The sequence below is a fragment of the Scyliorhinus canicula genome, chromosome 7, assembly GCF_902713615.1.
Source record: "Scyliorhinus canicula chromosome 7, sScyCan1.1, whole genome shotgun sequence".
NCBI classification, from domain to species: Eukaryota; Metazoa; Chordata; class Chondrichthyes; order Carcharhiniformes; family Scyliorhinidae; genus Scyliorhinus; species Scyliorhinus canicula.
In genome coordinates this window covers 21,819,437-21,832,440 of record NC_052152.1, presented here as the reverse complement: position 1 = coordinate 21,832,440, position 13,004 = coordinate 21,819,437, and the positions used below count along the sequence as shown (strand labels likewise).

Here is a 13,004-nt window from a genome sequence, read left to right as displayed (position 1 = left end):
GTCTGTTCATCTTGTTCGAAGTGTCCTCGCAATTTGTATAAATCTGTAAGTTAAGTGTGGTACTTGGCTAGGATCAGTTTTAAGGCTGTCTACAGAGTATCGTTGTTCCCTGTTGGGATTGGCTCATTTTCAACCGAGTGCAAAAGATGGCGACCAAAATTGCTCTCAGTAATCTGATCAGTTTTTGCCCTGCCTACGATGAAAAGTGACTGGCCATGGATCTCCATCAAGACTCTCTTTCTTCTGCACTCTTACTGACACATTCATGGAAATTAAGGGTACCCACCCTCCCAACAAAACTGTAAAACAGCTGTACATATCCAATTTCTGCACCAACCTTACATTATGGTAAAGATTAGCGCTACCCCATATATTCAAAACTAAGAGCATATTAATATCCCTGTATAGCAATATATAGAGCATTATTAACAGAATGCAGCAACTGGAGACAATTAGAAGTGAGGAAATACACTGGAAGGGATAATAGAAGTTGATAAGGACATTAAAAGAATGCAACCAAAATATTGGGTTAAATTCTAAAATAATAGAATACATAAGGAAGAACTAATATTACATTTATATAGAACCTTGGTTAGACTAAACTTAGAGTACTGTGTGCAGTTCTGGACTCCATGCTACACAACTACAATTGAGAAGATGTAAGCACCAGGAATGACTGAGCACGTTATGGCTATTTCATCGAAAGACAAGGGGACTGAGAGGATACCAACAAAGCTATTTTAAATTATCAAGGGTTTCCTTGGGGTGGACATAGCAAAATTGTTTCCACCTGCGGGTAAACCAGGGTCCCGGGTTCCATTCCAGCATTGGGTGACTGCGTGGAGTTTGCAGGTTCTCCCCATGTCTGCATGAGTTTCCTCCGGGTGCTCCAGTATCCTCCCACATTACAAAGGTGTGGAGGTTAGGTGGATTGGCCATGATAAATTGCCCCTTAGTGTCCAAAGATGTGCGGGTTAGGTGAGGTCATGGAGTTCTGGGGATAGGGTGGGTAAGTGGGCCTAGTTGGGGTGTTCTTTCAGAGGGTCAGTGCAGGCTTGATGGGCTGAATGGCCTGCTTCTGCACTGTAGGAATTCTATGGTTCTGTTCTGTGGTAAGTCCAGAACAGTGGGTGTTAATCGTATCCAAGCTGATTGCTGAAACCAAAAGCAAGACACAGCACTTTTCTTTGTCAAGGGGATTTACTTATTCAGTCTCACATCTCCCCTCCCATTTTCCCCAGTGTCCCAGCCACCCCCTATTTATAGACACTTTAAAAATAGATTAATAATATAAACTAACGAACAGGGGTGACAGCTCCTGATGGTCCCCTATCCCTATGTGCTCAAAGGCAATTAATACCTCTCATGTCTTCCTCTTAAACGTAACAATGTAATTGACAAGACGTGAACATAGTGGATGAGGTAATGTAACTAATGCTGAATTAAATAAAAAAATTCAGAAGATTTTTTGTTACTCAGAGAGCATTGAGGCTGTAGAGCTCACTATCAAATAGAATGGCTGAAGCCGATGGCATTGATGCAATGAAGGAGAGATGAAGGAGATACATGTGGGAGGAGGGGAAACGAGGGCTAGGTGAGAATACAATTAGCATGGGAAAAGGTTTGTGGAGAGTATAAACACCAACACAGATTTGTTTGTCTGAATGGTCTGAACCTGTTCTGTAGATTCTATACCAATGTTGAAAATTGTCCGTTATTGTGCTTTAATTTTTGCAATTGACTTTCACCTCTTTGTTTTGAACAAAAAATGATCAACTATTGTTGAATTCTAATCCCTTTTCCCACCTTTCCCATCAGTCACCCCCTCATATAGCATGGCTCTTGCTCTTTAATATTGCTTCTTTGCAAAAGTTAATAATGCTGTTCAACAAACTGCAGAAGTTCACCTGATACATTTCTGTTGGATTGAAAAACAACAGCACAAGTTGTGCCAGAGGCTGACTGAAAATCTTTTCAGCCTGCCTCCACCGCCCCCCACACCCCCTCAATTTCATGGCTGTTGTTTCCTCTTGTTTCAGGGGGTGCAACTTTTATCTTCCCAAATGCAGCAGTTTATCCCGAACAATCGCAGAGACTCACAGTAAGACCAGGTAGGAATAAACAATGTAAACAGAACTGGCCAGTGGGCCATGCGTATGCCAATTGTTTTGCACATTTACTACATGAATTTTAATGAAAGCTAGATAACTGATCTAGGCAGAATATAACTTCCTAGCTCCCTTCAATGCACCTTTGGTGACCGGGCCTCCTGGTCTGTCGGAGAATCTCTGGAATTCATTTCCTAAACCTCTGTGCCTCTCTATCTTTCTCTTTCCTAAAAATCTACTTATTTGACCAGGTTTTTGATAAGCTGACCTAACACCTACATGGCTCTGTGTCAATATTTGTGTGATATTCGCTCCTGCTAAAGGCACTTTTATTATTGAACGAAAGCAGGCCTTGAAGAAGAAAATCATCTTGTTTTTGATTCTCACGCCTCATACAATGCAGCAACCAAGTCTCTCTGAGGCTTTTGCCAGTTTGGGCCTGACCAATTGCCCTACGGTGGCTTTTTTTTCTAAATTCTGTCATGGGACTTGGGCGCCACTGGCAAGACCAGCAATTGCTGCCCATCCCTTCTTGCCCTTGAGCTGAGTGGCTTGCTCAACCATTTCAAATGACAGTCAAGAGTCACTCACATTGCTGTGGCTCTGGAGTCACATGTAGGCCTTACCGGGTAAGGATGGCAGATTTCCCTCTCTAACATTAGTGAACCAGATGGGTTCATAACAGACAAAGACTACAATATAATTTAGTCGAAAAGGATACGCACAGCGTTTTGAAAGGAGAAGGAATTGAAATTTCTGTTTGCATTTCAGGTCGATCAAGTTGAGATCTATCAAATAGGAACAGGTTTTCGGGTCTGATGATCTGGCCTTATAATTAAATGTCATTTATTCTCAAGGATTCACCCTTAGTTCTTCCTTTACAAAAAAAGTGTGTGCAATAAAATGGAACACACATAAAGATTAGATGAACATCTCTTCACTGAATAAAGTGCATACTTGACAAAGTACTGAACCATTATATGCTAAAGGTCGCTGCTTGATCTTTGGTTTCTACCAAGTTAGTCAAGCTGCTGATGGGGTTCCTGTAATTGGCCTCAGCACCCTTGGGTTCAACAGGGTAGGGGGCGGGCGGTGGGTGAGGGGGCCGGGTGGGGGTGATGGAAATTAGCTGCCATTCCTCATTGCTATTTAGCAACCCTTGATGGCAAACGGATGTGTAGATTTTGAGATGTAAAGCAAGGTTGTGCTTAGCTGTGATGCTCTTCATAGTTGCATAGTCCATCCTTAATGTTAGTCATGCACCTGAAGAGTGGCTGCTTGCGGGAAGGCCTGAAGGAGGCTGTAGCCAGTGGAAGGGGAGAAAACGTGAAGGAAAAAACTGATTTTAATAGGCTTCTAGGAATTGAGTAAAGGGCATTGGGTAAAAACTAAAAGCTCCCATAATGAGGGAAATTCCTGAGCTGGAAACAGTTAAATACAACAGTTATTTTTTTTCTCTCTCGGGTGGGATTGGAGTCTTATTGCAACACCAGCCGCCCACGTTTTCATTCCATAAAAGAATAACCCAGATGTGTTTTCTTAACACCAGATGTCTCAGACTATCACCAGGCAGTGCTCAGCAGTGGTCTGGAGGTCTGCAAGCGAGTCTGTCAGATGGTTTTTTAATTGATGAATATTTCATTCATTCTGCTTTCTATTTTTAGATTTGGCTTACGATGCGAGCAGGCGGTCAGGGTGGACAAGTCATCCTGGAGTTCCGCCAAAGGGTAACACCTTTATGTTACTGTAACACTGATCAAAGAGCACCTTTGTTCACATAGATAATGAGTGTGAGGTTGTGGAATGCAAAGCTTTTTGTAAAGCCTGTGCTCATCAAGGTGCCAAAGGTTAATGCTGGGGAATGAAACTCTGTCAGGTCATTTCAAACCAAGATTTTGAAACAACAAATGCTCCTTCTACTCCGTACCTTAATTACAAGCTTCTAAAAATGGCGTCTTAATGCACTACTGTGAATTTTTCTAATTTTCTTTTTTTAAATTCATTAATGGGTGTCGCTGGCCAGTCCAACGTTTACTGTGCATCCCTAATTGCCCTTGAGAAGGTGATGATGATCCACCTTTTCTTGAACCAGTGCAGTTTGTGTTGTGAAGCTTACTCCCAGCTGCTGTTCGGAACACAGAACATAGAAGCAGGAGTAGATCAGTAAATCCCTCGAGCCTGCTATTCAATGAGACTATGGCTGATCTGCAACCTGACTCCATATACCCACATTTCTCCCTGATTCCTTGGGCGGGATTCTCCGACCCCCCCGCCGGGTGGGAGAATCGCCGGGGGTCGGTGTGAATCCCGCCCCTGCCCTCGCCGTCCTCCCAATTCTCCCACCCCCTAAAAACCAGCCCAGCGTGAGTCATGCCGCCCGCCTCGGAGAATGGCGGGGTCCGGCGCGACCCCGGCGCCCGAATTCTCCAGCCTGCAATAGGCCGAAGTCCGCCCATCTGTAGCTGGTCCCACCAGCATAAACCAGAGTAGGTCCCTTACCGGCGGGACTTGACGGCGCGGGTCGGCTCCGGAGTTCCTGGGGAGACGCGGGGCCGTCTGACCCTGTGAGGTGCTCCCATGGTGGCCTGGCCCGCAGTTGGGACCCACCGATCCGCGGGCGGGCCTGTGCTGTGGGGGCACTCTATTACTCCGCATTGGCCGTTGTGGTCCTCCTCTGCGATGCGGAGACGAACCCTCCCGCACATGCACGGGAATGACGCCAGCCCGTGCTGGCACTCCCGCGCATGCGCCGACTCACACAGGCCAGCGGAGGCACTTCGGCACCAGTTGGCGTGGTGCCAAGCCCCTATCCCGCCAACCGGCGGGGCGCCAACCACTCCTGGGCTCGATCCCTAGCTCGGGAAAGATGCCACCTGGTACCTTGGCACACCCAGGGTGCCATCGGGAGAACTAAGATAGCGCTCTGCCCTGAGCCCGACCACCTGGGGGAACCCCCCGGAGTGTTTCACGACGGCATCAGAGGCCGCTCCTCGCCCCCTATTCTCCCCCCCCCGGAGGGCTAGGAGCGGCGTTTCGTGAAACTTGGCCGCCGGGCCATGGCGCTGGCACCGATAATGATGCGGCCGGCGGCGCCAAATGACGTCAGCCGCGCATGCGCAGGTTGGCCGGCGCCAACCCGCACATGCGCGGTTGCCGTCTTCCCCTCCGCTGCCCCGCAAGACGTGGCAACTTGATCTTGCGGGGCGGCGGAGGGGAAAGAGTGCGTCGCATGGAGACGCTGGCCCGATGATTGGTGGGCACTGATCACGGCCCAGTCCCCTCCCGAGCACGGCCGTGGTGCTCGATCCCCTCTCCGCCCCCCACAAGCCCCAAACGTACCTTTCGCGCTATGTTCACGCCGGCAGTGACCAGGTGTGGTTGCCACCGGCGTGAACGGGTCGGGAACGGCAGGCCCCTCGGCCCATACGGGCCGGAGAATTGCGGGTCGCCATGAAAATGCGACACGCCATTTGGGGGGGGGGGGGGGGGAGAATCGCGGGGGGTGCCAGAGCGGCCCTCCCGCGATTCTCCCACCCGGCCTGGGGAGCGGAGAATCGCACCCTACGTCTTTCAGGACTTGTGGGAGGAAACCGGAGCATCAGAGGAAACCTGCACAGAGACGGGGAGAAAGTGCAGACTCGGCACAGACAGTGACCCAAGCGGGAATCGAACCTGGACCCTGGCTCTCGGGAGTGATGAGGCAATTAGATCGCATCCATAATACCATAGTCCCAGAATCAAGGGACAGCCAATGATGATAACAAGAGACCACAGTGTGACTTTGTAGTGGAATAAAGGACATTTCCGAAGCACGGTGGCACAGTGGTTAGCACTGCTGCCTCATAGTGCCAGGGACCCGGGTTCAATTCCTAACTTGATTTATTGTCTGTGTGGTGTTTGCATATTCTCCCCGTGTCTGTGTGGGTTTCCTCCGGCTGCTCCAGTTTCCTCCCACAGTCCAAAGATGTGTAGGTTAGGTGAATTCGCCGTGCTAAATTGTCCATTCGTGTCCAAAAGTTTCGGAGGGATTATGAGGTTACGGGCATAGGGTGGAAAGTGGGCCAAGGTAGGGTGCTCTTTCAGTGGGTCAGTGTAGACTTGATGGGCCGATTGGCCTCCTTCTGCACTGTAGGAATTCTATACCTCAAGATGACTTGGCCTCGGGCACTGCCCTGAAGAATTCTTGCAGTGATGTTCTGGGGCTGAGATGATTGACCTCCAACCACCACAACCACCTTCCTTTGGACTAGGTATGAAAGGATGACACATTTATATCAATGGAAATCTTTTTTCCTTTTACTGCGTATGACTGCAGCAAGGTCAATGTTTTCCCCTGGATTCCGACTTACTTCAGTTTCACTCGGCCTTCTCATTCAGTGAGATGCTGCCTTGATGTCAAGGAGGGTCACGCTTGAAGGCAATTTGACATGGCCTGTCCAGATTACGTCGGCGAGCGGTTCTCCCTGCAACCTCGATCCAGGGCGGGATGAAATGCCTGGAGTGAAATATAATTAAAAAGATGTCTTTGGACTGACTCTGCTGTCAGGTTCCAGAATGTTCTGCATCGACACGTTTTCCTGTATTTTTTAATTAATTTGATGTCTACAGGTCTACAGCTCTCTGAGGCAGCCCCAGAGCAGCTGTCTGCCTTCTGGGAGCTCTTTAGAAGTATCTATTCGCAGCCCCCCCCCCCCCCCCCCCCCCGCCATCCCCCTCCCCCAACAGCGCTGAGTCTTTCGCAGCGCCTATTTCCTGCTAACTGCCTGTTAATTAGGCAGCCAGCGTGAAATCGTTCTCGAGGGCCAATTGCAGCCAGAGATGCATTTCACGCCTGCTTCCAAGCCCACCAACCATCCGTGCCTGACAAGCGCAAAATTCACACAGTGGTCTGGGGCCTAGTGGTCCTCGCAGAACTCAAGCTAAGCAGGTAACTGTGATGTAAGTGCTGCTTGATAGCACTGTCGTTGACATCTTCCATAATTTTGCTGATGATTGAGAGTAGACGGATGGGGCAGTACTTTGTTGGATTTAATTTGTGGACGGGAACAATCTGGGCAATTTCCCATATTTCTGGAGCCCAAGTGTTCTGTGCAACAGCCATCTTGCTGTCAGGACCTAAAGTCTTTGCATGAATAATAGAATCATTGAATGGTTACCGTGCAAAAAAATACTTTTCAGCCCATTGTTTTTTGTGTCAGAATTCTGCTGGAGCCGTTCCGTTGCTCCCACTCTCCTACCTTTCCCTCTGGTCCTGTAATTTTTCTTATTCACATTTTGGACGCTTCAATTCAACTTTCCTCCACTACACTCTCAGGCAGTGCATTTCAGATCCTAACCATTCACTGCATAAAAAAGCCTTACCTTTTGTCACCCTTGACTCTTTTCACATTCAGCTAAAATACCCGAGATGTTGGCACATAGATTGACCCTTGAGACCTTGAAAAATCCCTCATGAAATGGGGATTGACTTATGCGCTGTGTACTAAAATTAACTGACCCACGCAAGTGTGGATTGGTACCATTTTTGTCGTTTGCCACACAAAGTCTACTGTGTGTGTGCGTGACTTAATGTCCCATGCAGCTTTGTAACAAATCTGTATTGCCTGCTTAATCCCTTGCATACAGCTATAAATTACTGGGAAGTAAAACATCCAGCTGTGGGGTGAAAAATTGAGGTTGATTAACGATACAAGAATAGTGTGCTGTGGCTGAAAAGTGGGCATTGGCTTATACACCAAGTATATGCAAAACTATGGGGTGGGAATCTCCATCCCCGGGACACCCGGAATGCGCTTCCCTGATGGGACAGAGAAATGGCTGTCGGGGCAAAATCGGTTTCCACACCGTGTGCCGACCCGAATGCCAAACTCCGACCCTCACTGGTGACGTGAAGGAGTTGCCAGCGTGAGCATGGCAATAAAATCAAATGGGTCGTATGGCCCCAATTGCATCTATTTAGCCGACCCGCCGTCCAATGCTCAGCCCTCCTGTGATTCTGCAGTCTCCAGGATGGGATTTATATGGACGAGGTTCACTTTGTAACCTCTACAATCAGGGCCCTGGCGTGGTGGACCTCTGAAGAAAGATGACCAAGATTAATTGTATCAATGCACTGTCCCCCGACTCAACTCATTTTCTCTTAGAATCTCAGAAGTGTGGAGCCCCGAGCCCCTCAGCTCTTTTAAATTTTCCTTCAAACTGCTAGCTTCTAAAACACAAACCTGGGATTGTCACTTGCCTTCATGAGGATGGTCGGTTAGCTCAGTTGGCTGGGTGGCTGGTTCGTGATGTGGGGTGATGCCAACAACATGGGTTCAATTCCCGTACCAGCTGAGGTTATCCATGAAGACTCTGCCTTCTCAACCTTACCCCTCACCTGAGGTGTGGTGACCCTCAGGTTAAATCATCACTCATTTGCTCACACTCTCTCAAAGTGGAGAACAGCCTATGGTCCTCTGGGACTTGGCAGCTTTCATTTCATTTCACTTGCATTGTAAAGATAATGGAACCACAGGGCAGCACAGTGGCCTAGTGGTTAGCACAACCGCCTCACGGCGCTGAGGTCCCAGGTTCGATCCCGGCTCTGGGTCACTGTCCGTGTGGAGTTTGCACGTTCTCCCCGTGTCTGCGTGGGTTTCGCCCCCACAACCCAAAAATGTGCAGAGTAGGTGGATTGGCCACGCTAAATTGCCCCTTAATTGGAAAAAATAATTGGCTAATCTAAATTTAAAAAAAAGAACATCCCTCTGATGTTTTGCAAAGGTTTGTTGGGTGAGGCATTCAAGTTGGTGCCAACGTGATTGCAATTCATGATAGCCTGTGTCAACTAGGGGCCCAAGCCAAGTTCAGCATTGGGTCTTCATTTGAACAGAAGCAGAGAAGCAGGCACTAAAGAGACACCATGCTGCAGCATGCCAACTCCAGTCTGTCGAATGCCAAGCAGGTAAATGTTTAGGAAAGAGGTCAAGAGTGGTTGGAGGAAGGGGGACGGGAGCCTGGGGTCGGGGATGCCCAAGATTGAATTCACTTCAAGGAAAGTATTTTTAAAAGTAAACTTACTTTCTCAGGTCCTTTCTGAGTCTGAATCCTCTGACTGCCCGGCGGGTCCAGCAGTGGGAGAGACTGCTGCAAGTTACAAATAAAATGTCATTGAGACCCAATTGCATCACAGGGCCCCAATCGTAATTTATTCACCTGCCATTATTTTCCTGTGATGGGTATCTCCCAAAATCACAGCCGGTGGGAAGATGCTGGGCGTGCAATGATAAGTCGTCTACTTATAATTGAATCAACTATTCCCATCAAGCGGAAAGAGTTAAAATGCAAATAAAAGCAACTGCACTATAATTTGTGAAAAGGTTTCAGCTCCAACCTCAAAAGAAAACTAAGAACACTGTGCAATGAGTGTACTCAGGAAAGGTCCTTTCTAACTTCATTTTTTTCATCCATTTCTCTACAGGAACTGCTTCATCTTCCTCAATTGTAACCAAAGTGGAAGACGCACCTCGTCACCAGATAGGTACATGCAAATCCAGACTTTAAACAATGCCTGTTACCTCTTTGGCTATGTCACTATAATTACTGTTATTTGAGCACAATCGTGGATTCACAAAACGAATACATTGAGGTGTTTCCATTCTGCCACCTTTGTTTATTTCTTTTTTATATAAATTTAGAGTACACAATTAATTTTTTCCAATTGATGCGACCATCAGTTCACTCGAGACATGAGTAGAAGTAAACCGTGGCTTTAATCAACTTAGAACAGTGCCTGCCTGCGACTGAACCAATGCTGAGAACTGCCTGCAGGTCGACTGCTCTTTATACCTCCCTTCAAGGAGAGGAGCCATGGGCGGAGCCCATACAGGCCCCAACATGTTCCCCTATGGATAATGCCATACAATGGCCCATAGGAGAAGCCCACAAGGGCAACAGTATAGCACAGATACAAATATACAAATGCAAGTGCGACAGCACAGATACAAATGCACTGGTGGATTATTAGTATAATACATTCACCACACCAATTAAGGGGCAATTTAGCATGGCCAATCCACCTAGCCTGCACATCTTTGGGTTGTGGGGGCGAAACCCAAGCAAACACGGGGAGAATGTGCAAACTCCACACGGACAGTGACCCAGAGCCGGGATCAAACCTGGGACCTTAACGCCGTGAGGCAACAGGGCCAACCCACTGTGCCACCGTGCTACCCCACCTTTGTTTATTTCAAGCTGAGGATTGTTCTGTGGGTGTCCATTCCTATTTTCATGCAATGTATCAGTCTCTCGCCAATTAAATCATTTTCTCAGCAATTGCACATCTGGCACAGAGCACCATCCTTGGGCGTCGAGAAGAACAAACAGTCTCCCAGGTCTTCCATTACAGATTACGTGTCGGAACAGAATGTGTCAAAAGGGGGAATATTGGAGCTGCTTCGGGTGTTTAGGTCTTTCTCAGGGTACAAATTAAATCGAGACAAGAGTGAATATTTTGTGGTGTCTCTGCCAGGGATGGGGGCAGAGGTGGGGGGGCTGCCATTCCGTACCTCATTCATATGGGGAGGGAAGGTGGCCAGAATTAAAAAGGTGCTACTACAGAGAGGAAGGCAGGCAGGGGGTTTGGGTCTTCCGAACCTGATGTATTATTACTGGGCGGCGAATGCGGAGAAGGTACGGAGCTGGGTCGGAGGGGTTGACTCACAATGGGTCAGAATGGAGGAGAGTTTGGGTAGGGGGTCGGTACTGAAGGCGTTAGCGACAGCGTCACCCCGAGAGATACTCAGGGAGTCCGGTAGTAATAGCTTTGTTGAGAATTTGGAGGCAGTTTCGCCAGCACTTCAGGTTGGGGGCAGGGTCAAGGGAAATGCCGATTCGGGGGAACCATAGATTTGAGCCAGGGAAGTGGGATGGAAATTTTCGGAGATGGGCGGAGAAAGGAATTAGAACACTATAAGGTTTATTTCTTGGGGATTGTTTTGCGGGATTGAAGGAGCTGGGAGCGAAGTATGGGCTGGAGCAGGGAGAAATATTTAGATACATGCAGGTTTGAGGCTTTGCCAGAAAGGAGATACAGAGCTTCCCAGTGGAGACGGCTTCCACATTGCTGGAGGAGGTTCTGACGACAGGGAGACTGCAGAAGGGGGTAGTATCGGCGGTTTACGGGGCTATTTTGGAGGAGGAGAAGGCGCCGCTAGAAGGGATCTAGGCAAAGTGGGAGGAAGAGTTGGGAGAGCGTATGGGGGAGGGGTTCTGGTGGGAGGTACTCCAGAGGGTGAATGCCTCCACCTCGTGTGCGAGGTTGGGGCTGATACAGCTGAAGGTGGTGTATAGAGCGCACCGTACAAGGGTGAGGTTGAGCCGGCTCTTTGAGGGGGTAGAAGATGTGTGTGGGGCCCCACAAACCATATTCATATGTTTTGGTCCTGTCCAAAGCTGGAGGATTACTGGAAGGAGGTGTTTAAGGTAATCTCTAAAGTGGTCCACGTGAAACTGGACCCGGCCCCTCCGGAGGCCATATTCGGGGTGTCGAATCAGCCGGGGTTGGAAACGGGCACGGAGGCAGATATTGTAGCCTTGGCCTCGTTGATTGCCCGAAGACGGATCCTGTTAGGGTGGAGATCAACCTCTCCACCCTGTGCCTTGGCATGGCGTGGGGACCTGCTGGAATTCTTGACACTTGAAGAGGTCAAATTTGAACTGAGGGGAGGATGGAGGGGTTCTACAATTCATGGGCGTTATTCATTATGCACTTTCGAGAATTGGATCACATCGAACATTAAGGGGGGTGCTGGGAGGTTGGGGGGAGAGGGACTGTATGTGTTAATGGTGACTATGGGTGATTCCTGATTCCTTTTTGTCATTTATCTATGTTAATATGCGGGCTAATGTCTGGGGTTGGATGGGAGGATGGGATCATTGTTATTGATATGGGGATTAACATTACATTCGTTACTGATTATTGTTTATTGTTGGGTGTAAATTTGGGAGAAAATGTGACAAAGGAGGAGAATAAAAAACTATTTGAAAAAAAAGATTGTGGGAGTGGTTGGGGAGGTGTTGGTTGCAGATGGACTGACAATGGCTACCCGGAAGAGGCTGCTCGCTGGATTGATTGTCCACGTCCCGTCCCGATTCCGGGGAGTGTGGCCGGTAAATCACATCCTGAGCCTCTATTTATGAAGCTCAGAATCTCATTTGCCTTTTTAACCATTGGTTCAACCTGTTCTGCTGCCTTCGACCATTTATGCATATCAATCTGCAGGATTTCTCATCCTGCATCCCTTCTAGAATTATCCCCTTTATTTTATATTTCCTCTTCTTCCAAACCAAATGTATCAGTTCATAAAGAAAAGCAGAAAATGCTGGATAAACTCAGCATGTCTCGCAACATCTGTGGAGAGAGAAACCGAGTTAACGTTTCAAGTCCGGTCAGAAGAGTTAGATGGTCTGTAAACGTTAACCCTGTTTCTTGTTCCATAGATGATGCTCGTCCCGCTACGTTTATCCAGCGTTTTCTGTTTTTATTTCAGATTTCCAGCAGCCGCTGTATTTTGCTTTTATTAAATATCAGTTCATACGTGGCTGAATTAAATTGCATCAGCCATGTGTCTGCCCATTCCACCAGCCTATGACTTAGAGGGCGGAATTCTCCGAGCCTGTGGCGAGTCGGAGAATCGGCGGGTGCGTGGGAAATTCCCGGCACGCTGCTCCGACGCTGGGCCGCCGATTCTCCGGCGATCAGAGATTCGACGGCAATCGTGCCAGCGTGGTCGCCACGGCACCGGTCGGGGCCGCTGAAATAGATCCCCACAGCGATTCTCCACGGTCGACCGGCCGAATTCCCGCCGGCATGGTTTACATCTGGTACCACCCGGCGGGAGCTCGGACCCGAGGCCA

The 13,004-nt window shown here is 48.4% G+C and overlaps 1 protein-coding gene across 5 annotated transcripts in view; it reads left to right on the top strand.

Moving 5' to 3' along the window:
• The window catches only part of erg (ETS transcription factor ERG), a 311,232-nt gene that overhangs the window by 295,147 nt on the left and 3,081 nt on the right, over positions 1 to 13,004 (top strand). For 4 of the 5 annotated variants that reach the window (XM_038801499.1, XM_038801501.1, XM_038801503.1 and 1 more), the window contains 3 exons: positions 2,040 to 2,111; positions 3,773 to 3,835; positions 9,568 to 9,627. In XM_038801499.1, coding sequence (XP_038657427.1) covers positions 2,040 to 2,111; positions 3,773 to 3,835; positions 9,568 to 9,627 — 195 coding nt within the window. The remainder of the gene's footprint in view (positions 1 to 2,039; positions 2,112 to 3,772; positions 3,836 to 9,567; positions 9,628 to 13,004) is intronic. The other variant, XM_038801502.1, reaches the window with a different exon arrangement.